General features: G+C 41.6%; 1 protein-coding gene across 4 annotated transcripts; it reads left to right on the forward strand.

Annotated features, from left to right (window-relative positions):
* Positions 1-1,153: 1,153 nt before the first annotated feature.
* On the forward strand, positions 1,154-27,970 carry LOC110537364 (neuroligin-3). 4 transcript variants are annotated; one of them, XM_021623348.2, is made up of 7 exons: positions 1,154-1,361; positions 4,122-4,803; positions 6,248-6,298; positions 7,645-7,794; positions 8,554-8,739; positions 23,218-24,007; positions 25,598-27,970. In XM_021623348.2, exons 2-7 carry the CDS (start codon positions 4,320-4,322, stop codon positions 26,466-26,468), a joined length of 2,532 nt encoding a protein of 843 aa, XP_021479023.1. In that variant the 5' UTR covers positions 1,154-1,361; positions 4,122-4,319; the 3' UTR covers positions 26,469-27,970. The 4 variants fall into 4 exon arrangements, with proteins under 4 accessions (XP_021479023.1, XP_021479024.1, XP_021479025.1 ...); XM_036937348.1 differs by lacking the exon at positions 1,154-1,361 and adding an exon at positions 1,368-1,444; XM_021623349.2 differs by lacking the exon at positions 6,248-6,298.
* Positions 27,971-27,976: the final 6 nt, after the last annotated feature.

The following is a 27,976-nucleotide window of genomic DNA, read 5'->3' on the forward strand; positions in this document are numbered from 1 at the left end:
CACAGACGATATAATGGCACAGATAGAAGATGAGTCCTCTATCTCTATGGAGTACCCCAACAACAAAATGGTGAGGGCGTATACCGGTCAATAAAAATATGAATGACAAGTAAAAGAGCTGATTGGCCAGCTCAGACGGTGAGCCAATTATAAGTCTCAGTCAAAAACATGAAGGCATCCTCTATGAGGAAATAGCAATTATTTTTTTCAACGGTTTGAGGTGGGGCTTTGGAAGCATTTTTTTCTCTAATTTGTGCTTTGGCCACAAATATAAGTATAGGACGAGTCAACAACATTATTTGGGTACGCGTTAACAGATTATGAGCTTTTTAAAGTGAAATTTTCACTGGACAGTTACTTTAAAACATCGTTTCCCACTGAAGTTGCCCACGATGGCTGTGAATTTTAAACTTACCACAAGGGGGAGCTGTCCAACGCAGCATCAGCACCAGATACTGCAAGTGTTTGGGTGGATGATGCTGAGCGCCTCTTTATAATTGAAACTTATTTTATAACTATAAACCATTTACTATATTAGACCATTCACATTTTAATGTTTTAGTAAAGACATCTAATCAAAGGGTAATTACTAGCACCATTTTCCCATTCAAACGTTGACATGGTATTAGCAGAATTTGCTGAATCTTATCGAATAATTCCCATTGAATTGTCAGGAAGACAATGCAGATTATAGGCCTATCCTTAAACAGCATTGGTTATGCTTAGGCTATCACACACACAGCCTACATTTAGACCCTTATATTTGAATTTTAAATTAGATGAGACCTGAATCTGCATCACTCTGTGTCTTTCATTAGGCAGTTTTTCCTAGCCACCGTGCTTCTACATCTGCATTGCTTGCTGTTTGGGGTTTTAGGCTGGGTTTCTGTAGAGCATTTTGTGACATCTTCTGATGTAAAAGGCCTTTAGAAATACATTTGATTGATCACACAAGGGACCCGGGGAAAGGCTACCTGATGCGTTAGATACCATATAGCCTAATTATTATAATGAAATATACATAATTTTGATTAGACCATGATACAGATACATTCCCTTTACTTCTTTACTGCCTGTCTGTCAGCTCACGCGTATCCCCATGGTTGCCTAGAAACGCGAAGACAGTGGGCGCTCCTGACCTTGCCGTCGTGAACGAGCTGCGCGCGCACAAACCGAAAGGGCTAATATATTAATGTTAATCAAGAAGACAAAATAGAACATGTGAATTGAAAGCAAAATATTTGCATGCGATTTAAAAAATAATATTAATGAAATGTGATCATCAATGCAGTGCCATGAAAACGAAATGATATGGAGAAGAGCAAACCGGGGATGAAGAGTAGGAGCCTCCGTTAGAGCAGGTGAGTCGAAAATTCCCTTTCCATGAGATGAAGGTTTGGCAAGATTTTACTACACACCACGATCCCACATAGCAGGATCATGGGTATTCTTTTCATAATATGATGTGTTTTAATTGTAGCACATTTAAACATCATTGTATAATATGTTGATGATATTTAGATGTTTTGCATGTGATAATTAGGGTCAACATTTGCAACGTTTTATTCATCAACCGCATCCTTGGTGTTTATTTGGGAATTTGGAGGAGCAGGGCTGACTGTGGCTTGGTCTTTTGTGTGAACGTCTGGTTTTCAGTCTCTTTTTCACTCTGACATTTTAACGCATCGTTGCCTATTACTGGTGAATCAGTGCCACCAGCTCACCTTCAACGAGGTGTTCTGTGACATTATCATCCTTTTACCCTGTAACCGTGCATGTTTTAGTTTTACACTAAAACGAGTTGGACTAATTGAACGATTTGGAAGGATTAACATTAATCCTTGCAACATTAAATTGCAAGGGCACTCGATTTGGCTATAGCACTGGATTTGGCTATAGCACCTTGCGTGCCTTACATAGATAGAGAAGAGAAATAAACTGCTTTATTTGCGCCGCACTCCGGTTATCTTTTAGCCATAACCATTCTGCCAATGGTCACAAGCTGCTACCTTGGAATCGGTATAATGCAATTGGGATTCATTAACACAAATTTATAGGCGAAATGTCAAAGCATGTCATGTGTGTCCAATTAGACTCCCCGTGTAGAGTAATTCACTACAAGTTGTCATTGGGGATGTGGTTGTAATTGTGCTTATGACTGGCATAGCCAATAGAGCCACTGATATCATTACATTATTGTGGGCCTGTAGCCGCCATAACGGACCTCAACAATGTTGTTTTTTCAAATGCATCTTTAAATGCATGAATACATTTTTTTGCCCAGCTTTGGCCCATAAATGCAACATTTGTAGACTATATTCAGGATGTTAACACACCTGTTTTGAGTGTGGTATAACTTATGGTTAATTGTCTGTATTTGACATATTGAGTATATTCGAAAGCATTAGGCTAATGGCCTACACTCAAAGTGACCATTGTTGTTCTCTATGTATTTTCTTAATCAACAGCCTTTTCATTGGGTCTGAAAATTACACACAGCTCAGGAAAATAGGACAGGTTGCAGCATTTAGTTGCAGACTTAGACACAGGACCTGTCAGTATTTTGAAGTGATGATTTTAATATAAGGATATTGAGAACTCTGGATAATTTATTTATTTTCAATGTAGGCTACACACACTGCATGGGCATCAGATAGCTCCCACAGCACTGCAAGTATAAGAGACCGTGGGTTGTAATCTATTCGTATTCATGTCTTGTCGGGAAGTCTCTTCCATCTCCCCTGCTAGTCTAAACGCAATCCTATGTGTTTAGGGAATATACCTCGTCAGCTTTGCCTGGCCTCCTGATTAACCTAAGCTGAGGCTTACTTTGTCAACCTTTAGCCTGTTTCTGTATCCATACATCAGCCAATAAATTGCAATCATTGCACAAGTTGAAAATAAACAAATAAAAACAGCGTTTATCTAGCTACATTCGCTACTTTTTTCTGATATATTTTCACAACCCAGATTGTACACTTTTGAAGAGGTAGAGGACTCAGAGATATTTCTGTTTTTTGACAGAATCATTATCTGTTCATTCCAGAAAAGAGTAGGTTCACTTTCAGGTGCCTCTACCATGGTCTATCAATAAATGCTAAAGAAATTCATTTAGGGAAACAAACTTATGCTTGCATGTTCTTGGAGTCATCCATACCGACAAGCAAGTACCCAGCCTGATGACCCAGGAGGCTGGTTACACTGTTTCTATTGCCTGTAGCTCTGCAACACTGTTGTTTCACTGTTTTCATTAGGATTTAGTCTAGTGTTTAGCTGTTTTCATTAGGATTTAGTCTAGTGTTTAGCTGTTTTCATTAGGATTTAGTCTAGTGTTTAGCTGTTTTACTGGAGGGTTGTTGTTGCCATGCTGCTGTGGCTCTATACTACGCACATGCAGGCATCATGGGTAAGAACATGATTATATGGCACTGTACTTCCTTCCATCACAGCTTTTCATCCTTCCACTCAAAGGTTACGTCAGTGTTGTTTTTCTGATATTTCTGTCCCGTTCATTACTGTCTTTTAAATGAGAGAAAGTGAATGTGCAGTATATTACTAAATCCCTTACTTCCAGATGCATTGCAGTATACAACATTCGATGCAGATGCTTTTTCAGATAGTTCAAATCTTCTCCCCATGGTATTGTCAGCCCACACTAGAACCATGAAAGGGTGTTTATAACAAACATGACGCTGGAAATTATATCGCCTGTTTGTAGAGTAATATTTGTCCCAGGTGAAATCGTAAAAATAAAAAAAAAGAAGACAATTGAGGCCAATGAGCATATCCTCTGCGATATATATTTACATATACAGTATTTACATTAATATTCTGCTGGATTACAGACAATACTACCACTCACTCACCAAAGTAGTGTGTTCAAATGGTCCCTTGAGTTCTCCCAAGTGATTAGTTTGCTTTGAAATGATTGTGTGGGTTGTCTACAGGGAGCCTATCTTCTGTGAAAGCATACGGATGATGAGCAACTCCCGCTCTATATATTTAGAAGCCCCAGTTTTCAAGTAATCTGGCAACATAGTCCCGTCAGTATACTCAGGGGCATTGCAGTTAGCAACCCACCGATGTTTGCTCACCTAACCATTTGTCTCTCTTGTTTGCAGCTCGGTTTCAGAACAGCAATGAGAATTGGAGCTGGAGATGAGTGAATACCTGGGCTTTGTTAATTTGTTTTTAGTAACCATTGGCGCCCAGGGCAGGTTGAGCGATGCCTGGTTAAGTGGAATATAGTAGGTCATAGGGGTTGAGAGGACACTCGAGTGTACATTGGCGTGGTGCAAGGGCACTCACTTGCCCAGACCATGTGTTTGGCAGAGTTTACGCACCATGTGTTGCCTGCACACCTATCAAATCGGCGAGGAACCGCAACCATCACCACCCGCCGTGGTCTTTTAATGTGGATGTTATGTTCCTACTGGCCATTTACAGTGGTGACCAGCCAGAACTTCAACCCGACTGTGAACACCCAGTTTGGGAAGCTGAGGGGCCTCCGGGTTGCGGTGCCAGGCGAGGTCCTTAAGCCCGTTGACCAGTACCTTGGGGTGCCGTACGCTGCCCCTCCCATCGGGGAGAAGCGCTTCATGCCCCCAGAGCAGCCCTCTTCCTGGTCAGGGATCAAGAATGCTACCCACTTCATGCCCGTGTGCCCGCAGAACATCCGCAACACAGTGCCTGAGATCATGATGCCCATATGGTTCACCTATAACCTGGACACAGTGGCCAACCTCATTCAGGATCAGAACGAGGACTGTTTGTATTTAAACATCTATATTCCAACAGAGGATGGTGAGTGGAACGGGTAAAATGGACCAAAGGAACAATCCATGTTGTTTACTGTATTACCCTTGCTGTCACCTTGCAATCATCATGTTTTGCGTATGCAGCAGTTGTCCTTGTGCATCTCATTTGTGCCACCCCAAGTTGTTTTCTCATCCAAAGTCATGTCACCTACTCTTCTTCATCCTGTTACACTGTTGACTCTGTTCATTGTGTTCTCTACGGGAAAATCACACACTGATATAAAACCTATTATTGCGTCAGACAACTAATAATTTAAAGTCAGAATATAGCCTACAGCATGGCATAACCTAACTACTGGGAATGGCTCAATAGTTATGATAAATCAGACCGGTGAAATGTTTGTTATTGTGCACTAGAGGCCTGTTGTTTACAATGAAACGCCTTAACCGTGTAAGAATCTGAGTTGCAATACATTTATATATTTCTATGCTATGGATCTGTAGATCAATATTTACTTGACAAATTCGGAGGTGCTTAGTCTCAAGTAAACACTATTGTGATTGGTAAACACATTTCCTTTCCTTCATTTATTTTGTAGAGTATTAGGGCTCATACAATATACAGACAGAGTGCATGTGAAAATGGACTGTGTGCAGCATTGTGAAATCATTATGATTATTATTTAATTCGATGTATATCTTTAACCCCCTATCCCACTACCTCCCTTGTATAGTTCCTGAGGTGATGAAAAGTGAACCGGGTTGGGAATTGGGTGCCTGAATGCTTCTTAAATTTTTCAGAGCCTTCTGTTATTCCGTAGTCTTTCATTCATTTTTCAGTCAAAAGAGTATCCAAGGAATGTGCCAGAAAACCCAACAAGAAAGTATGTAGAGAAGAAGGTATGTAAGCTAACAAAGAAGTAAAAAGGAGCAAAGTGACTTCAGAGTTGGCTCAAAACCAAGATCACATCGTCATCGTATTTGAAAATCAAACACAGTAGAGACCGATAAATGTCGGTCAGAGATGTGTGCATCCATCCATGCCTGAGAGTGTGTGTGTCTCTCTGCTGTGTGAAATTAAGAGCAATCCAGAGTAAGATCATTCCACACAATAACATCCACCCATGACATGTTTATTCGAAAAACACATTGATTTCTATACATTTTTTATTTGTTATTATTGGAAAGCCATTAATGAAATAAATCAACATTCTGATGTCAAAAGTTACTGTTTGTACAATATGTAAATCTAATTTGTTCTGATTGAGTCATGGCAATGAAAAGGAGAGTACATCATATCTTACCTCAAATTCTGCACAGCCTATGTTTACTGCAAACAAACATTCTTTTGTTTTTACAGTAACGCCATTTTTGACAGATTTTCCGAGACACAGATTGGGATATCACTATCTTCCTTCCTTGGTGGTCAATCATGCTATTTTTGAATTCTCTTGTACTTTTTTTTTTTTCCTCCTTGATGTGATTCTTAGGGGCCCACAGCAAGAGTCAAGGAGTGGATTTCTCTCATGGTGACAGTGAAGGTATTTTTGGTGCTCAAAGTTTAATGCATGACGTTTTTTATTTTTTTAGACACTTTTTGACTTTTGATATTTTCATAGACTTTCGTCTTCGATCTTACCTTTGACAACTCAGAAGTGGTTAAACCTTAGTTTATCAGTGGGCATGCCAAGTCAATTATAAGTCACTTGATTCTCTCAGCGTCTTAGCTATTTCACTCTCAATTGTTTTGATTTGGACATCCATATAATATCTGCAGTATTTTTGGTGCCATGGATTTTTTGGGACACTGAATACTGATTTTGTCCCCCTTGAAGACAAATGCTGGTCAATTTGCCATTGATCCCAAATTTACTCAATTTGAACAATGACTCAAATGGGTTATTTCTTGTATCTTTGGCTATACCAATCAACAAAGATATTATTTTGTAGCACCATAAATAGAATGGGAAGTGAAGATTTTCCTGTGTCTTCTAGGGATCACAAACTGGGCTATCTATAACCAACTACATCTTATCTCAAAGTCTCCTCCACTACCTCTCTGTGGGTCTCATGAGAGGACCGTATGAGTGACTCATGAGGATGAAGCTATTACTATTCACTACATGTCGTACTGTTCAAGAGATTGAGTGTGATGTAGGAAATGGGTGTCCTTAAGTTATTTTATGGCAACTCACGCCTTTCTCACATTGACACTGAACTTACAGTTCAGGTCATATGCCTTATTCTTTTTGTCACCAAATTGTTTTTTACTTTGTCATTTTTTCATTGGGGCGGGGAGGGCAGTTATATTGTGGGGAGGGTTTATATACTTATTCTGACGAAAAAACTATATTTAGTAGTTGTTGTTTTAGATGCAGAGAAAATCATGTCCTGTAATTTAACCACTATTATGACAAATTAATTGATAGGAGCGTGGTGCACAGAAACGACCACCTTGCCTGATAAGACGCATGCTCTGTTGAACATAGTGAACACATAGTATTAACTAGATACACTTTAGAGATACTAGATGTGAAAACGGTATATTGCTAATAATAGAATATTAGAATATGGCTCAGGCTCTAGTATAAACACAGTTTTGTGGGGGAAAAACATTGAGATTGACATAATATAGATCCCTGTTAGGCCTGTATGAGTAGTGTCCTTGCTTTGCATTCTTGTCTCCATTGGTGCGTCACAACCAAGACCGTAATCACCGAAGCACATCTGCTAAAATCAATACCATTACCTTGAGCTTACCTTCAGCTTTAGTGGTGTAAATGTTGCTGAGTCTACCGTCTGGTAGGGGTTACAGTATTCTGATGTTGCATTACCTTGCCTGTAACTCTTTACAGTACAAATAGTAAATGGCTGATTCTCTCTGCAGACATTCGGAACACTGAGGCTAGGCCTGTGATGGTCTACATCCATGGAGGATCCTACATGGAGGGGACAGGAAATATGATCGATGGGAGTGTGCTGGCCAGCTATGGGAATGTCATCGTCATCACTCTCAACTACAGGGTCGGAGTACTAGGTGATGGGATTCTCTTACTATCTCTGAATGGTGTCTGTGGAATTTCTTTTCAGTCTAGAAGATACATTTTCTTCTTCTCATAACGTTGATCTCCACACGGAGATCCAATTCATATGTACACTTATGCCAGTTATTCAAACTTCTATTCATTTGTTACATTTCTATCATGTGCTATGGAAGTCATTTTCTCCTGGTGTGTAATGTATAATCCCAGGTTATGAAGGCAAAGTCTTTTTCAGTATGTTATTGTCTTGAGGAGGGAGTAAGATTAGAACTCCTCAGTCAGAAGACAACGGTTAGGACTATTAATCGCCTACTTGGTGTATACAAGCTACAATATTCCAAAACACTGTTAATCTTTTTTGAACTAACCGCCAGAGAAATTGACCGCTTTTGTCAAGCCTGGAAGACTGATTTAAATAGGAAGGGATGCAGGAATCACAGCCAAGGTCTGGAGTCTTTCTTGTAGGAGCGACATCACAGCTGTAACACTTCATGTATCTCTGTGCGAGGGGCGGAAAGGGCCAGCCCCTCTCTCTGTGATTGATACTGCATAGTGGAGAATGCATAGTGGAGAAAAAGACTGGTTGCAACTCAAGGAACCATGCAGTGAGAGTATCCTTATGAAAAAGTGGAGGAGGAGGAGGAGAATGATGTACTGAGCTAGGTATTTAACCTGCTCTGGTATGGTAAATCACAGATAAAAGTGTGACAAGAAAGAAGTTAAATAACACTAATATCCTCTGCTGTACACTTCAGGGTTCCTCAGTACAGGTGACCAGGCAGCTAAAGGAAATTATGGACTCCTGGACCAGATCCAAGCCCTGCGTTGGATCAGCAAGAACATTGGCTATTTTGGAGGAGACCCTGGTCGCATCACTGTCTTTGGATCTGGGATCGGAGCATCCTGCGTCAGCCTGCTCACACTGTCCCATCACTCTGAGGGTAAGACTAAAACTCAACCTGGATAGACAGGGCAGGGGGGGTGGGATGGGATGGGGATAGTCACCAGTGAATCTCATGCCCAATGAGAATGCCTTTATATAGCTTTATCGCATGATAAACACACACAGACCCAGTGATTCCTCAGCCTGCAGTTTTCACAGACACATACTAGGTACTACATTATCTGGTACTTCATCTCAATGTATAGCTTTATGTGGAGCATTAACATTAATGTGTTGTGCTCTGTAGTATTGCTTCAGGGAAGTGACTTTATTCACTGTGTTGAAACAGATCTACTGTTATCTGCTTTTATTTCTACTTTGATGTTTTTATGCAAAAATGCAAAAATGTTATTTTTCTGTATTATGCCATTATTTAGTTTTACCTTTACATTATAAAGTGTGTTCGGAAAGTATTCAGATCTCTTCCCTTTTTCCACATTTTGTTACGTTACAGCCTTATTCAAAAATTTACTAAATTATATTTTCCCTCATCAATCTACACACAATACCCCATAATGACAAAGTGAAAACAGGTTTTTAGATATGTTTGCAAAGTTATAAAAAATGTCAAATATAAATATCTTATTTACATAAGTATTCTGACCCTTTGCTATGAGAATCAAAACTGAGCTCAGGTGCATCCTGTTTCCATTGATCATTCTTGAGTTGTTTCTACAACTTGATCGGAGTCCACCTGGTAAATTCAATTGATTGGACATAATTTGGAAAGGCATACATCTGTCTATATAAGGTTCCACAGCTGACAGTGCATGTCAGAGTAAAAACCAAGCCATGAGGTTGACTGGAGAAGGGTACCAAAAAATATCTGCAGCCTTGAAGGTCCCCAAGAACACAGTGGCCTTTGGAACCACCAAGAATCTTCCTAGAGCTGACCACCTGGACAAACTGAGCAATCGGGGAGAAGGGCCTTGGTCAGGGAGGTGACCAAGAACTCGATGATCACTCTGACAGAGCTTCAGAGTTCCTCTGTGGTGATGGGATAACCTTCCAGAAGGACAACCATCTCTGCAGCACTCCACCAATAAGGCCTTTAAGGTAGAGTGGCCAGACGGAAGCCACTCCTCAGTAAAAGGCACATAATAGCCCGCTTGGAGTTTGCCAAACGGCACCTAAACAACTCTGAGACCATGAGAAATAAGATTCTCTGGTCTGATGAAACCAAGATTGAACTCTGTGGCAGGGACTGAGCTAAAGAGGATCTGCAAAAAAGAATGGGAGAAACTCATCAAATGCAGGTGTGCCAAGCTTGTAGTGTCATATCCAAGAAGACTCGAGGCTGTAATCGCTGCCAAAGGTGCTTAAACAAAGTACTGAGTAAAGGGTCTGAATACTTATGTAAATGTGATATTTTTTATCATTATATTTTATAAATGTGCAAACATTTCTAAGCCTGTTTTTGCTTTGTCATTGTGGGTTATTGTGTGTAAATTGATGAGAAAAAAAACAATTGAATACATTTTAGGCATTAACGTAGCAAAATGTGGAAAAATTCAAGGGGTCTGAGTACTTTCTGAATGCACAGTATACAACCCTTATCCTCAACTAAAGAAGGAATAGTTTCACCAAAATGGCGCCGGAGAAGAAGGCTGATGTTTTACGTGGGCCCAACCGATTGTGTTTTTTTTTGTTGTATATTTGTGTTGTTTGTAACTTATTTTTGAACTTATTTTGTACATAATGTTGCCGCTACCGTCTCTTATGACTGAAAAGAAGTAATGGACATCAGGATTGCGATTATTCACCACGGACTGGCAGAATCCTTTTTTTCCTTTAACGAGTCTGACGAGCCCTACGCAAAGTATTTACTGCTTTCTTGGGAACAGGCCCAGATCCCCTTGATTTGCGTGAAGAGGAGGTGGAGAAAAATGGGCCAGAGGGCATGCTGCCTTCTGAGAATTTGTAGGCGATTGAATAAACCCCCACTTCCTTCCATTCTGCTAGCAAACGTGACATTTTTTAAGAATAAAATCGATGATATTCGCAGAGATTAAACTACCAACGGGACATTCAACACTGTAATATCTTATGCTTCACGGAGTCGTGGCTGAACGACGACATTATCAACATACAGCTGGCTGGTTATACGCTGTACCGGCAGGATAGAACATTGGTGTCTGGTAAGACAAGGCTCGGCGGACTATGAATTTTGTAAATAACAGCTGGTGCACGATATCTAAGGAAGTCTCGAGCTATTGCTCGCCTAAAGTAGAGTATCTCATGATAAGCTGTAGACCACACTATCTACCTAGAGAGTTGGGGTGGCAGGATAGCCTAGTGGTTAGAGAGGTTGCAAGTTCAAATCCCCGAGCTGACAAGGTACAAATCTGTCGTTCTGCCCCTGAACAGGCAGTTAACCCACTGTTCCTAGGCCGTCATTGAAAATAAGAATTTGTTCTTATCTGACTTACCTAGTTAAATAAAGGAAAAATAAAAAATCTGTATTTTTCGTAGCTGTTTACATACCACCACAGTCAGAGGTTGGCACTAAGACAGCATTGAATGAGCTCTATTCCGCCATAAGCAAACAAGAAAACGGTGTTCCTAGTAGCCGGGGACTTTAATGCAGGGAAACTTAAATCCGTTTTACCAAATTTTTGTCAGCAACCAGAGGGAAAAAACTCTTTACTCTACACACAGAGACACATACAAAGTTCTCCCTCGCCCTCCATTTGGCAAATCTGACCATAATTCTATCCTCGTGATTCCTGCTTACAAGCAAACATTAAAGCAGGTGCACCAGTGACTAGATCAATAAAAAAGTGATCAGATGAATCAGATGCTAAACTACAGGACTGTTTTGCTAGCACAGACTGGAATATGTTCCGGGATTCCTCCAATGGCATTGAGGAGTACACCACATCAATCATTGGCTTCATCAATAAGTGCATTGATGACGTCGTCCCCTCAGTGACCGTACGTACATACCCCAACCAGAAGCCATGGATTAGAGGCAACATCTGCATTGAGCTAAAGGTTAGAGCTGCCACTTTCAAGGAGCGGGACTCTAATCCAGAAGCTTATATGAAATACCGCTATGCCCTCCGACGAACCATCAAACAGGCAAAGCGTCAATACAGGACTAAGATTGAATCGTACTACACCGGCCTTGACACTCGTCGGATGTGGCTTGCAAACCATTACAGACTACAAAGGGAAACACAGCCGAGAGCTGCCCAGTGACACGAGCTAAACTACTTCTATGCTTGCTTCGAGGCAAATAACACTGAAACATGCACAAGAGCACCAGCTGTTATGGAAGACTGTATGATCGCGCTCTCCGCAGGTCAACATTCATAAGGCCGCAGGGCCAGACAGATTACCAGGATGTGTACTGTGAGCATGCACTGACCAACTGGCAAGTGTCTACACTGACATTTATAACCTCTCCCTGACCGAGTCTGTAATACCAACATGTTTTAAACAGACCACATAGTACCTGTGCCAAGAGCACTAAGGTAATGTGCTTAAATGACGACCGACCCGGATCACTCACAGAGTGCTTTGAAAGGCTGGGAATGGCTCACATCAACACCATTATCCCAGAAACCCGAGACCCACTCCAATTTGCCTACCGCCCCAACAGATCCACAGATGATGCAATCTCTATTGCACTCCACACTGCCCTTTCCCACCTGGACAAAAGGAACACTTATGTGAGAATGCTATTCATTGACTACAGCTCAGCGTTCAACACCATAGTGCCCTCCAAGCTTATCAATAAGCTAAGGACCCTGGGACTAAATACCTCCTAATGCAACTGGATCCTGGACTTCCTGATGGGCCGCCCCAGGTGGTAAGGGTAGATAACAACACATCCGCCATGCTGATCCCCACCACAGGGGCCCCTCAGGGGTGCTCAGTCCCCTCCTGTACTCCCTGTTCACTCATGACTGCACGGCCAGGCACGACTCCAACACCATCATTAAGTTTGCCGATGACACAACAGTGGTAGGCCTGATCACCGACAACGATGAGACAGCCTATAGAGAGGAGGTCAGAGACCTGGCCGTGTGGTGACAGGACAAAAACCTCTGCCTCAACGTGATCAAGACAAAGGAGATGATTGTGGACTACAGGAAAAGAGGACCAAGCACGCCCCCATTCTCATCAATGGGGCTGCAGTGGAGCAGGTTGAAAGCTTCAAGTTCCTTGGTGTCCATGTCACCAACAAACTAACATGGTCCAAGCACACCAAGAGAGTTGTGAAGAGGGCACGACAAAATCTATTCCCCCTCAGGAGACTGAAAAGATCTGGCATGGGTCCTCAGATCCTCAAAAGGTTCTACAGCTGCACAATCGAGAGCATCTTGACTGGTTGCATCACTGCCTGGTATGGCAACTGCTCGGGGTCCAATCACAAGGCACTACAGAGGGTAGTGCGACCGGCCCAGTACATCATTGGGGTCAAGCTTCCTGCCATCCATCTATACCAGGAGGTGTCCATCCTGCCATCTATACCAGGAGGTGTCAGAGGAAGGCCCTAAAAATTGTCAAAGACTCCAGCCACCCAAGTCATAGACTGTTTTCTCTGCCAAGTCTAGGACAAAAAGGCTTAACAGCTTCTACCCCCAAGCCATAAGACCCCTGAACATCTAATCAAATTGCTACCCAGACTATTTGCATTCCCCCCCTCTTTTACACCGCTGCTACTCTCTGTTGTTATCATCTATGCATAGTCACTTTAATAACTCTACCTACATGTACATATTACCTCAACTAACCGGTGCCGCCTGTTACATAACTAGGAGTGGTGCGTGCGGAGTCAGGAGTCAGAGAGCAGAGGTTTAAGGAAAACTGTATTTATTCCGGTGAGAAAAGGTCATGCCAAAACAACAGGCGAATAAATCACCGGCCCAAAACAGGACACAAACAGTCCGGAAAAATACAAACAATACCATCCACAAAACAGAACAGAGAAACAAGCCCACGCAAAAGCAGGTGGGCATAACAGGCTTAAATAGCTCTAAACCAAACCCCAAACGAGAAACAGGTGAAACCAATAAGACATAACCAACGGAAAAGGGAATTGGTGGCAGCTAGTAGACCGGTGACGACGACCTCCGAGGAAGGGGAGCCACCTTCGGTGGAAGTCGTGACACCCCCGCACATTGACTCTGTACCGGTACCCCCATGTATATAGTCTCCCTATTGTTATTTTACTGCTGCTCTTTAATTACTTGTTACTTTTATTTCTTATTCTTATCCTTATTTTTTAAAACTGCATTGTTGGTTAGGGGTTCGTAAGTAAGCATTTCATTGTAAGGTTGTTGTAAACCTGTTGTTTTCAGCGCATGTGACTAATAAAATTTGATTTTATTTTATATTCAAACGAGTTCTGTTCACGTAACTGGGTTGACTTTAAAATGAGGGACAGACGTAAATGAATCACTAATCACATTAAATAAATACAAATCTTCAGAAAGGTCTTTGTCAAAGCAAAAACATAACTAGAGCTTTACAGTGATAGTGAAACCTTCAATACATTTGGGGTTAAGCGGGTTAAAATCTTCATGTCAAAATGCCGAATTTTCCATGTGGTCTATAATAAAGGGCACTTCATTTAATTTAACAGGCTTTTGAAATTCACTATTGGTAAACAATTTCTACTTAAAATATCAAAGGGATGCAAAATGTACTCTATTTGTGAACCAAACCCCAAACTCCAAATGGATCCAATTGAGTCCTTCAGAGGAAGTGAATTGTTTGGATATGTGGCTAGGGTGGTAGGGTAGTGGTACAGTTAAGTGATGGCTATTGTTCTCCTCTCCTAAATATAATCAGACTAAAAGCTTTGCCTCTTAAAGAGTGAACCCCTTTAACAGATCCACCTATAAATTCAAGGTAGTGTATGGATGGAGTCTAATTATCTAGCTATCTATCATTTTTACTTTATATATTTACATTTTATTCATCAAGACATGTGTACACAGCACATAATGTGCAGCATCTATTAATCAATATAATAATCTTTAAACCTCACTCTGTTTTACACTCACTCATTTATCCCCAGCGTTCCAGAAAGATTTGCTCGTATTTCTTTCTTACCCTCACGAGAGTAAATGGAAGGAGGGTTGTGAATGAATTGAGGAATGTCACTCAATCTGAAACAAAGATAGTGGCATCTGTGCCTTTACATCTCCCACAACCGCACACACACACACACACACACACACACACACACACACACACACACACACACACACACACACACACACACACACACACACACACACACACACACACACACACACACACACACACACACACACACACACACACACACACACACACACACCACCTCTTCTCCTCTAATCAATCAGCCCTTTATTACATCAGGCCACAGCTCTAACGGCACCAGAGCCAGCTTAGGCCCCTCTCACTGAGATTGTGTGAGCCAGCGTGATACTGTGGTATACAGACAGACTACCCAAGTCTTTATATCATATATTTATATATTTCAAGCATTAATCAAGAACCACGATCACCGTTGGCGATATAATAAAAAAAGATTATATCGCCATGTTTTCCAGATGTTTTTCCACTGCCTGGCTGTGTAAAATTAGCTTGTTTTACTACAGGCCAAATTTGGTTTGATGGGATCATAACAAAGTAAAAAACAGGAAGGTCATTTAAGTGAATAATTAAGGTGAAGCATACAGTATAATCAAAGTGGATAATTTAAGGGACTAAAGAGCAGTGGGATTTGTCCTTTGTTTTCCAGACATGTAATGCTTTGGTTAGTGGTTGTGATGTATATCCTGGTAGCTTGAAGCTACCCTTCAGCTCAATGCTCAGGGTCTTGCACTAACTGTAATCTATGGCCCTCTGAATATACTGTCTTTATCTGACAGTATGCATTATGTGGGTTGAATGCTGTAACAACACAGAATAAAAACATTGGAAGTCCCATTTGGGCTCCCGAGTGGCGCAGCGGTCTAAGGCACTGCATCTCGTTCTAGGGGCTGTATCACAACAGGCCGTGATTGGGAGTCCCATAGGGCAGCGCACAATTGTCCCAGCGCTGTCTGGGTTAGTATTTGGCCGAGGTAGGCCGCCATTGTAAATAAGAATTTGTTCTTAACTGACTTGCCTAGTTAAATAAAGTTTTTAAAAAAATGAAAAAAAATGAAAAAACGGTAGTGAATGCCCATTTCTACTTATCACTTATTAACCATAATTTATTCACATTACTTTACTTTAATACATTTTTTGTTTTATGACTTTATTATTATAATAAAATGCAAAAAAATGTTACCTACTTTTTCTCCCAAATTTCCTGATATCCAATTGCGATCTTGTCTCATCGCTGCAACTCCCAAACGGGCTTGGGAGAGGCGAAGGTTGAGTCATGCGTCCTCCAGACAATCCGCGTCCGCTTAACCCGAAAGCCAGCCGCACAAATGTGCCGGAGGAAACACCATCCAACTGACAATCGAAGTCAACCTGCAGGCATCTGGCCTTCCACAAGGAGTTGCTAGAGTGTGATGAGCCAAGTAAAGCCCCCCGGCCAAGCCCTCCCCTAACCTGGGCGATGCTGGGCCAATTGTGCACCGCCCTATGGTACTCCCGGTCAGTTGTGACACAGCCTGGGATCGAACCCGGGTCTGTAGTGACACCTTAGACCGCTGCGCCACTTTGGAAGGCCCCATGACTTTATTATTTAATTCAAAGTAATCATCTCATATAGGGCTGCTGCTGCCTATGCTGTCTGACAAAATCACAATTTTACTAGTTCTTCAGTAAATAAGGCATACTTTTATGACCCTGAAAACCAACTGTCAATCACTTAGATCATGTATTTAAGTGAACCCAGCCTAAAACCCCAAACAGCAAGCAATGCAGGTGTAGAAGCACGGTGGCTTGGAAAAACTCCCTAGAAAGGCCAGAACCTAGGAAGAAACCTAGAGAGGAACCAGGCAATGAGGGGTGGCCAGTACTCTTCTGGCTGTGCCGGGTGGAGATTATAGCAGAACATGGCCAAGATGTTCAAATGTTCATAAATGACCAGCATGGTCAAATATTAATAATCACAGTAGTTGTCGAGGGTGCAGCAAGTCAGCACCTCAGGAATAAATGTCAGTTGGCTTTTCATAGCCGATCATTATGAGTATCTCTACCACTCCTGCTGTCTCTAGAGAGTTGAAAACAGCAGGTCTGGGACAGGTAGCACGTCCAGTGAACAGGTCAGGATTCCATAGCCGCAGGCAGAACAGTTGAAACTGGAGCAGCAGCACGGTCAGGTGGACTAGGGACAGCAAGGAGTCATCATGCCAGGTAGTCCTGAGGCATGGTCCTAGGGCTCAGGTCCTCCGAGAGAAAGAGAGAATTAGAGAGAGCATACTTAAATTCACACAGGAAACCGGATAAGATAGGAGAAGTACTCCAGATATAACAGACTGACCCTAGCCCCCCGACACATAAACTACTGCAGCATAAATACTCGAGGCTGAGACAGGAGGGGTCAGGAGACACTGTGGCCCCATCCAATAATACCCCCGGACAGGGCCAAACAGGAGGGATATAACCCCAACCACTTTGCCAGAGCACAGCCCCCACACCACTAGAGGGATATCTTCAACCACAAACTTATCATCCTGAGACAAGGCTGAGTATAGCCCACAAAGATCTCCGCCACGGCACAACCTAAGGTTGTGACTCAACCCACTCAAGTGACACACCCCACCTAGGGATGGCATAAAAGAGCACCAGTAAGCCAGCCCCTGTAATAGGGTTAGAGGCAGAGAATCCCAGTGGAGAGAGGGGAACCGGCCAGGCAGAGACAGCAAGAGCGGTTCGTTGCTCCAGAGCCTTTCCGTTCACCTTCACACTCCTGGGCCAGACTACACTCAATCATACGACCCACTGAAGAGATGAGTCTTCAGTAAAGACTTAAAGGTTGAGACCAAGTCTGTGTCTCTCACATTCTCGCAGACCATTCCATAAAAATGGAGCTCTGTAGGAGAAAATCCCTGCCTCCAGCTGTTTGCTTAGAAATTCTAGGCACAATTAGGAGGCCCGCGTCTTGTGACCGTAGCGTACTTGTAGGTATGTACGGCAGGACCAAATCAGAAAGATAGGTAGGAGCAAGCCCATGTAATGCTTTGTAGGTTAGCAGTAAAACCTTGAAATCAGCCCTTGCTTTAACAGGAAGCCAGTGTAGAGAGGCTAGCACTGGAGTAATTGTTAGGAATTTTATGAATAAATGACTAAACAATATCCCCATTTTAAATAGAACTGTAACTAAGTAAACTTATACTCTGTTTTATTATATCTGATTAACAATATGAGTTCATAAGTGAGGGATTGTGGAGCCTGAAACAGGGGGTAATTACATTTAAATAAATACCATTCCAGCCAGGTTGGAGGAGATTAGGAGTGTTTTTTTTAAGTAAGCAGAAAAGGTCTTTAACCTATGGTTGAACCGACGAAACTTAGCTCTGGGGTGTTTTAGATAAGGTAGTGAGTGCATTCCCAGGTTTCCGTTAACTAGAACTGTCAGCTAAGTGGTGATCGATAATGGTGAGGGGTCAAGAGTTAATTCAGCTATGTTGTGTGTCCTGTGTGTGCGTTAGTGAGTCGGAATGAACTTTTAAACTTGCTTTGTCTCAGTCGGGAGGAGGAGATTCATTCTAGAAGCAATTAAATGACGTCATGTTTTGTATATAAACTGTTGTTCGTGGATAGTGCGCTCCGGAGCGCGCTCCGAGAATAAATGCTATTATCCCATTATTGATAAGACTGGTCTCCGTCTATTCTATGCAAATAACAATCTTACAAATTCTCATAAAATAGACTAAGTGAATTCAATTAATGAAAACATATTGGAAATAATGAAATTACAGTAACAGTAATAGGATCACATTTTTTGGTTCTAGTCAGGATTCTAGTAGCCGTATTTAGCACCAAAAGAATGTGGTGATCAATGGTATCAAAAGCAGCACTACGGTCTAGGAGCACGAGGACAGATGCAGAGCCTTGGTCTGATGCCATTAAAAGGTCATTTACCACCTTCACAAGTGCAGTCTCAGGGCTATGATGGGGTCTAAAACCAGACAAAAGCATTTTGTATACATTGTTTGTCTTCAGGAAGGCAGTGAGTTGCTGCTTTTTCTAAAATTTTTGAGAGGAATGGAAGATTCGATATTGGCCGATAGTTTTTTATATTTTCTGGGTCAAGGTTTGGCTTTTTCAAGAGAGGCTTTATTACTGCCACTTTTAGTGAGTTTGGTACACATCCGGTGGATAGAGAGCCTTTTATTATGTTCAACATAGGGGTGCCAAGCACAGGAAGCAGCTCTTTCAGTAGTTTAATTGGAATAGTATGCAGCTTGAAGGTTTAGAGGCCATGATTATTTTCATCATTGTGTCAAGAGATATAGTACTAAAACACTTGAGTGTCTCTCTTGATCCTAGGTCCTGGCAGAGTTGTGCAGACTCAGGACAACTGAGCTTTGAAGGAATACGTAGATTTAAAGAGGAGTCCGTAATTTGCTTTCTAATGATCATGATCTTTTCCTCAAAGAAGTTCATGAATTTATTACTGCTGAAGTGAAAGCCATCCTCACTCATGGAATGCTGCTTTTTAGTTAGCTTTGCGACAGTATCAAAAAGGAATTTCGGATTGTTCTTATTTTCCTCAATTAAGTTGGAAAAATAGGATGATCGAGCAGCAGTGAGGGCTCTTCGATACTGCATGGTACTGTCTTTCCAAGCTAGTCGGAAGACTTCCAGTTTGGTGTGGCGCCATTTCCGTTCCAATTTTCTGGAAGCTTGCTTCAAAGCTTGGGTATTTTTTGTATACAAGGGAGCTAGTTTCTTATGACAAATGTTTTTAGTTTTTAGGGGTGCAACTGTATCTAAGGTATTGCGCAAGGTTAAATTGAGTTCCTCAGTTAGGTGGTTAACTGATTTTTGTCCTCTGACGTCCTTGGGTAGGCAGAGGGAGTCTGGAAGGCCATCAAGGAATCGTTGTGTTGTCTGTGAATTAATAGCACGACTTTTGATGCTCCTTGGTTGGGGTCTGAGCAGATTATTTGTTGCAATTGCAAACGTAATAAAATGGTGGTCCGATAGTCCATGATTATGAGGAAAAACATTAAGATCCACAATATTTATTCCATGGGACAAAACGTGGGTCTGTGGAGTGGGTCACTTTTCCATGTGAATATTAAAGTCACCAAAAATTTGAATATTATCTGCTATGACTACAAGGAATTCAGGGAACTCAATGAGGAACGCTGTATATGGCCCAGGAGGCCTGTAAACAGTAGCTATAAAAAGTGATTGAGTAGGCTGCATAGATTTCATGACTAGAAGCTCAAAAGACGAAAATGTAATTTTTAAAAATAAATTTACATTTTCTATCGTAAATGTTAGCAACACCTCCACCTTTGCGGGATGCACGGGGGATATGGTCACTAGTGTAACCATTTTCAGGCTTGCGAAGCAACTGCTTTCTATCCCTCTCGATTGGCCTTCTCTCTTCTCTCAGTCTCCATGTCTTGCTCCGCACAGACCGGACAAGTTTATGCGGGCGTGCAATAGATTATGGTCATTGTAGTTAATTACCACGTTTTCTGCGCTAAACTGTGTAGAATATTGGCCTGTTGGAAACTTCAACTCCCTACTATGTTGCACAGTTCAGGCTTGATCTGATTTATCTATACATAAACTGCATATTGAGCTCACAGAAAAAAACAGAACGAAATGGAACAAATTATATTTGAAAGTATTTTGAATGTCTCTCATAAAAACCTAATATTTGAGGTATTTGAAAATATGCAAGTTTAAATATATATATATATATTTGATGGCAGCCAAATATTTGATAAAGAACAAAAAACCTTCTACAGTTAGTTCAGTTAATCTAAATATATGATCATAAGTACATGGTTTGGAGAACTCTTAGATATGAATCTCAATATAGCCTATATTCTTGAATGAAATACATGAGGGACATGGAATCACCTCAACATTAGAGTAGACCACTTTTGCTGCTTCAGAATGACTAACAAATATATGTTCATAATGAGACAAGGTAATACTTGACATAGTTGTTATACATGTGTAGTAACTTTGTGATTATTACAATAGAAACATTGGTGTTACATAGGACTTTGGAAATGGCTTTATAATTTCATATTAATGGAATTATTACATAAATGGAATAAGAAACAGTCACTATTCCTCTTGTGTACAGTAGTTAAAAGGGTTTGGGTTAGCTAATAAAATGTTACTCCAAAAGTAATGACAGTTGTATTACACAGACACAAGAACAGTTTAATGTTAAGTGTTACTGAGAATGCTAATAGTAACAAAAAATGGCTATTAAGTGTTGAAAGGAAATCAACTACAGCTGAGGTAGGTGGAAAATCAAAAAAATGATCCCTTTACAGATGGTATAGTGTGTGTTTGAAATAAGAACACTTACCCTCAGATGGACAGAGGTTCCAAGTAGTTTTTTGTAAGTATCCAAATTGATGTTTGTAGTGTTTGCAAATGGCTTTTAATTACTCTGCAGTATTTTCAGGTATCATAAAATTAATTGTAGCTTTTGACCTTTTCAGTAGCATGTTGAAAGAGCCATACAATAGTTGAGTATCACAACTTATTTATACTTATCTGTACAAAATGTCATTGGTTAATTGGTTTGACTTGATTATGTACACCTGGGGCAATTGACATTCAAGAGAATGGACATTTACAAAATGTTCAGATATAAATGTATTGTATAGATCAAATATGACTGCCAGATAGATTGGAATAGTATAGGAGATTGTGTGTGCTCTATTCATTCTATCTTCAACATGCAGTTCCGATACAGTCCTGCCATTAGTTGAAGGCAGCCAATCCAATAGTTTCAGAAAAGTAGTCCCTTACTGTATTCAAATATTTTTTAAAGTACTTGTTTTCTCAGATCTGTATTCAATTTGTTTTAATAAGTAGTTACTTTCTGAGATCTGTATTTGAATAGCTTTAAAAAGTAGTTATTTCCACAAACTATATTTGTGGGAAGAGTTACTTTCCACAAACATAGTTTAAACTACAGGTATCCCAGGTCTGAATTATACCCATTTTGCCATGACTTGTTAATATGATTTCTGAGTGAGTGCCTAACAATATCGCCCTGGAAGTCAGGGCCACTGGGCACGTTCCCTGCATGCACGGTCGGTAATTTGATCATGATTCATACAAGTTTAGGTAGTTGGCTAGACTAATTTACCAATCTGAAAGATGTTTTGACATGGGCTAGTTGATAAATAGAGAGAAACTTCTGATGCACTATCAAATTTTCGAAATTACTGTACACGTCTGTCAAATAAAATGGTGGCCCTGCCACATAGCCAAGTAGTCTTTGGTTAAAGAGTTCCCTGAGGACGCAGATATTGAGGCACGATGCGATGACTGACTTTGTGTGTGCTACTGTGGTGTGTGTAGTTCCCTGCATGAGGGCTGCCTGTTATCGCATACACACCTGCTCACACACCCCCTGATGTGGTATTGATTTTGGAGCATGGTTTCTGTCAATGTTTATTATTTGGTTTGCCTGGCTGTCCACGGACCTCCATTACACTTGGTTCTGATGGACATGCTGTGAGTGTCAGCAGAGAGATAGAGAGAGAGAGTGAGAGAGCTGTGAGTGTCAGCAGAGAGAGAGAGAGAGAGAGAGAGTGAGAGAGCTGTGAGTGTCAGCAGAGAGAGAGAGAGAGAGTGAGAGAGCTGTGAGTGTCAGCAGAGAGAGAGAGAAAGATATTCCACATCAAGATCACTGGACCAATTCTTGCACAGAGTTAGGTTGAATTAATAGTGTTTCTTAAAATGTAATCTTAAAGGTTCATTTAACAGTGATGTTTTCAACAAGGCTACTGTGTGTATTCACGAAAATGACATTTTTTTTTTTTTTGTAAATTGAAATTTTCTATCGTGACTCATTCCCAAAATCAGTACTCTTCAAGATGAGTGCCACAAATATGATGCCTTTGTGTTGAGTGAGAGTTTAATTAATTCAAATCCCTTTTTAATGTGGCCAATGTTGTGAGACCTTGCATATGCACCACTTACTAAGCTTTATTTTTAATTGTGGAATATACACTCTCAATTAGAATTCATATCATTTTTAGAGTTCCATCCTTTCCCTCGATATTATTTAGTGATTTATCTTTCGTTAAAGGAAAATGAAAGTTAACTGAGACTGCAGATACACAGATTGAAAAAGCAATGTTGATGAGGTTTGTCTATCACCATCTCAGATGAAATTGTGCGGTGAGCACAAATGATCATCAAAAGTCTGGTCAGAACTGACCTCTCATCATCAGAACTTAGATAGAGATCCTATGAAGCTACCAATATGTTATACTGCAGAGTAGGCCTAAACATTTACTGTCTCAGATGGTTGTTGACCAAACAGCCCTCCTCTGATCTATGTTTGTGCCTGACTGTGCTGTGATCTCCTCAGGCCTGTTCCACAGAGCCATCATCCAGAGTGGCTCAGCCCTGTCCAGCTGGGCCGTCAACTATCAGCCTGTCAAGTACACCCGCATGCTGGCCGAGAGGGTGGGCTGCAACGTGCTGGACACCCTGGACATGGTGTCCTGCCTGCAGAAGAAGAGTGCCAGAGAGCTGGTGGAGCAGGATATCCAGCCAGCCCGCTACCACGTAGCCTTTGGCCCCGTCATTGATGGTGACGTCATCCCTGATGATCCCGAGATCCTGATGGAGCAGGGCGAGTTCCTCAACTATGACATCATGCTGGGCGTCAACCAGGGGGAAGGGCTGCGCTTTGTGGAGACTGTTGTGGACCTGGAGGACGGCGTATCTGGCAGCGACTTTGATTTTGCTGTGTCGGACTTTGTGGACAGCCTGTATGGCTACCCGGAGGGGAAGGACACTCTGAGGGAGACCATCAAGTTCATGTACACGGACTGGGCCGACAGGGACAACCCGGAGACCAGGAGGAAGACATTAGTTGCCCTGTTCACTGACCACCAGTGGGTGGAGCCCTCAGTGGTGACGGCTGACCTGCACGCCCGCTACGGCTCGCCCACATACTTCTACGCCTTCTACCACCACTGCCAGAGCCTGATGAAGCCTGTGTGGTCGGACTCGGCCCACGGGGACGAGGTGCCCTATGTGTTTGGCATCCCCATGGTGGGAGCCACTGACCTGTTCCCGTGCAACTTCTCCAGGAATGACATCATGCTCAGCGCTGTGGTCATGACCTACTGGACTAACTTCGCTAAGAGTGGGTGAGTACAGTACACTGAGATCTGGTCAGCCTTGATTGTATAGTAAAATACTGGGGTCATTCTTTCACTTATTTCAGAATATTTCCCATTTGTGTCCATGTATTTTCTCCAAAAGTTTTCCTAATCATATTTAGATGCGCATTGAAGCCTGTGCAGAAGAACCAGTATTTATAGACATACAGTATAGATGCACTTCACATGTACAGTGCCTTCAGAAAGTATTCACACCCCTTGACTTATTCCACATTTTGTGTTACAGCCTGAATTAAAAAAATATTACATTTAGATTTTTTTGTCAGTGGACTACACACAGTTTGTGATGTCAAAGTGGAATTAGGATTATTTTTAGTTTTTACAAATGAAAAGTTGAAATATCGAGTCAATAAGTATTCAATCCCTTTGTTATGTCAAGCCTAAATAAGTACAGGAGTAAACATTTGCTTGACAAGTTGCATGGACTCACTCTTTGTGCAATAATAGTGTTTAATATGATTTTTGAATGACTACCTCATCTCTGTACTCCACACATACAGTACAATTATCTGTAAGGTCCCTCAGTCAAGCAGTAAATTTCAAACACAAATTCAACCACAAAGACCAGGGCAGTTTTCCAATGCCTCACAAAGAAGGGCACCTATTGGTAGATAAAATCAAAAGAAGACATTGTATATCCCTTTGAGCATGGTGAAGTTATTCATTACACTTTGGATGGTGTATCAATACACCCGGTCAAAACAAAGACACAGGCATCCTTCCTAACTCAGTTGCCGGAGAGGAAGGAAACCACTCGGGGATTTCACCATGAGGCCAATGGTGACTTTAAAACCGTTTCAGAATTTAATGGCTGTGATAGGAGAAAACTGAGGATGGATGAACAACATCGTAGTTACTCAACAATACCAACCTAATTGACAAAGTGAAAAAAAGGAAGCCAGTACATAATACAAATATTCCAACAAGGCACTTAAGTAATACTACAAAATGTTATGCTTGAGGCAAATCCAATACAACACATTACTTATTTTCAAGCGTAGTGGTGGCTGCATCATGTTATGGGTATGCTTGTAATCGTTAAGGGCTGGGGAGTTTTTCAGGATAAAAAAGAAACGGAATGGAGCTAAGCACAGGCAAAATCCTAGAGGAAAACCTGGTTCAGTCTGCTTTCCAACAGACACTAGGAGATGAATTCACTTTTCAGCAGGACAATAACCTAAAACACAAGGCCTAATATACATTGGAGTTGCTTACCAAGAAGACAGTGAATGTTCCTGAGTGGGCGAGTTACAGTTTTAACTTAAATCTACATGAAAATCTATGGCAAGACCTGAAAATGGTTGTCTAGCAATGATCAACAACCTATTTGACAGAGCTTGAATAATTGTTTTAAGAATAATGGACAAATGTTGCACAATCCAGGTGTGGGACACTCTTAGAGACTTACCCAGAAAGACATTTCTATGACATTACATCAACCAGTTTCACAGCTCACAACTTGCCTGTTGACATCCCCCATAATGAAACAAATGAAAGTTTAATGTCTTCTATGTGGGTAGTCAATCTCTGATCCCTGTCTTCACTGTTTGTTTGCAGGGATCCCAACAAGCCAGTTCCTCAGGACACCAAGTTCATCCACACCAAGGCCAACCGCTTTGAGGAGGTGGCCTGGTCCAAGTACAACCCCCATGACCAGCTGTACCTTCACATCGGCCTGAAGCCTCGCATCCGCGACCACTACCGCGCCACCAAGGTAGCTTTCTGGAAGCACCTGGTGCCCCACCTGTATAACCTCCATGACATGTTCCAATACACCTCCACCACCACCAAGGTCCCTCCCCAGGACACCACCAACTCCAACGGTAAGAGGACTGGCACCACCAAGCGTCCGCCTGTCTCCACGGCCCACAGCAGTAACGGGGATGAGGAGGAAACGGGTCCTCTGATTGTGGCTAACCCGAGAGATTACTCCACTGAGCTGAGTGTCACCATCGCTGTGGGCGCTTCACTGCTGTTCCTCAATGTGCTGGCCTTTGCCGCGCTCTATTACCGTAAGGACAAGCGCAGCCGACAGGATGGCCACGGCAGCCCCCATCAAGCCAGTCCCCAGCGACAGAGCAACGGCAACGAAGTGAGCCACACCACCACCACCATCGACGAGAGCCTGTCCCATCAGATGACCCAGAGCAGCCAGATGAACCAGTGTGACACCCTGCATGACCTCCATGATCTCCACGACCTCCATGACCTTCATGACCTTCACGACCCCCTGCACCTCTCCACCAATATGGACTACACCATGACCCTGCGCCGCTCACCAGACGACATCCCCCTGATGACACCCAACAATATCACCATGATCCCCAACTCCTTGATGGGCCTTCCCAATATGCACCCCTACAGTACCTTCCCAGCTGGGTACAACTCCACAGGCCTGCCCCACTCCCACTCCACCACCCGGGTATAGACCCAGCCTGGGACAGATGACATACAGACCACAGGGGACAGAGATTGTAGAGGTGAGTTGAGGTGCGTGCTGTGCTGTACAGTAGTTTAGGAATGAATACAAAACAGTAGTTGGTATGGGATGCGTGGGTAAGATACGTTTGAATTTATGTTCATACTGCAAGAGCCATACAAAGCTTTTTCTGCTCAAAGGGTGCAGAATCGCCGCCAATATAATACTACTGCATCCTCTTCCTCACAGAAGGAGGTCTATAAGCAGTGTCATTTTCTTATAATCATTTTCAAAAGCCTTTGTGAGCTGGTTAAAACGTGGGGAAAAAAAGCTTTTTATTTCCCATTCTTGTCTTTTGAGGGTAACATTTATCTGTTTCTTTCTTGTACAACCTCAGTATAGTGTTTGTACAGTTGGATTTGTACGGGAAGCTTTTTTCTTACTATGATATCTGTTTTGATTTTCAACAATTCTTTGTGGAACAATTAACATCTGGACTCATCCCTGACTGAAGGACATTTGTAAAAAGCAGAAAATCTGTGTTATGAAGCTATTTTATACATATTCCTCATGTTACTCACAACTTAAAAGGGTATTTTTTACTTCCTGACTAAAGAATGGCTTGTTACTGTAACATTCTCTGCTTAGAGAAATACTGTTACGGTGACTGTGATGAATTGAACCTTTACTACAACATTGATTACAATTTGTAGTAAAAGTATCACATTTATCCAAACAATATTTCTATTTGAATATGCACAACGTGTGTGCGTTCGTGTGTGTGTGTGTGTGTGTGTGACTGTGTGCGCGTATGTTTGTGAGCGTGTGCGTGTCTGCGCACACACAAAGTGCAATGTACAAGTGTAAATTGGTAAGACATTTGTTTGACATTTGTTTGAAGTATTGGCTTTCATCATATTAGTGTTGTACTCCGATCTATGGTCGTCTGTTTAAGTACCTTTGTTATTTTTCAGTTAACTGTGTCTTCTTTTGCTAAACCCGTTCTGCGAATGCGACTTCTGCTTTGTTATAAACAGAGAATAGCTTAAGATGGCACCTACTCTAACCAACTGATATGATTCCATTGGCTTGGCTTGTTTGTACAGAATAAACTTAGACCAGCAGTTTTTTTTATTGTTATTTGTTTATATGAATATAAAGGTATTCAGTAAGATAATTAAGTATATCACAATTGTATGTACAAACTACCTGAATCAATCAGATTTGAAAGAGTTTTGCTTAAAATATTGCAGATTGAGCAAGCTGAGATTCACCCATAGGCTTCATCCCATTTACACAAAACCCAGATTTTGCAGCATAACACGTTTTGAAGCATCACTCTGAAAGTTTCTTTTGAATTCAATGTGAACGCTTCACAGTATTATTCTGGGAGAACGCACATCGCTCTGAGAATTATTGTCATCTTGCTTTCTTTGATACGATCATAGAACACAATTGACTAATACTACTGTTCAATATCAATGGGCTGATTAAAGATTTTTTGGAACTGAGTTGTC

Source organism: Oncorhynchus mykiss, chromosome 12, assembly GCF_013265735.2.
Source record: "Oncorhynchus mykiss isolate Arlee chromosome 12, USDA_OmykA_1.1, whole genome shotgun sequence".
Lineage (NCBI taxonomy): Eukaryota > Metazoa > Chordata > Actinopteri > Salmoniformes > Salmonidae > Oncorhynchus > Oncorhynchus mykiss.

Coding starts and splice junctions, on each gene's coding strand:
- LOC110537364 (XM_021623348.2), top strand. CDS start 4,320: ATGTGTTTGGCAGAGTTTACGCACCATGTGTTGCCTGCACACCTATCA. Junction 4,804..6,247: donor CTATATTCCAACAGAGGATG/GTGAGTGGAACG, acceptor TGTGATTCTTAG/GGGCCCACAGCAAGAGTCAA. Junction 24,008..25,597: donor ACTAACTTCGCTAAGAGTGG/GTGAGTACAGTA, acceptor GTTTGTTTGCAG/GGATCCCAACAAGCCAGTTC.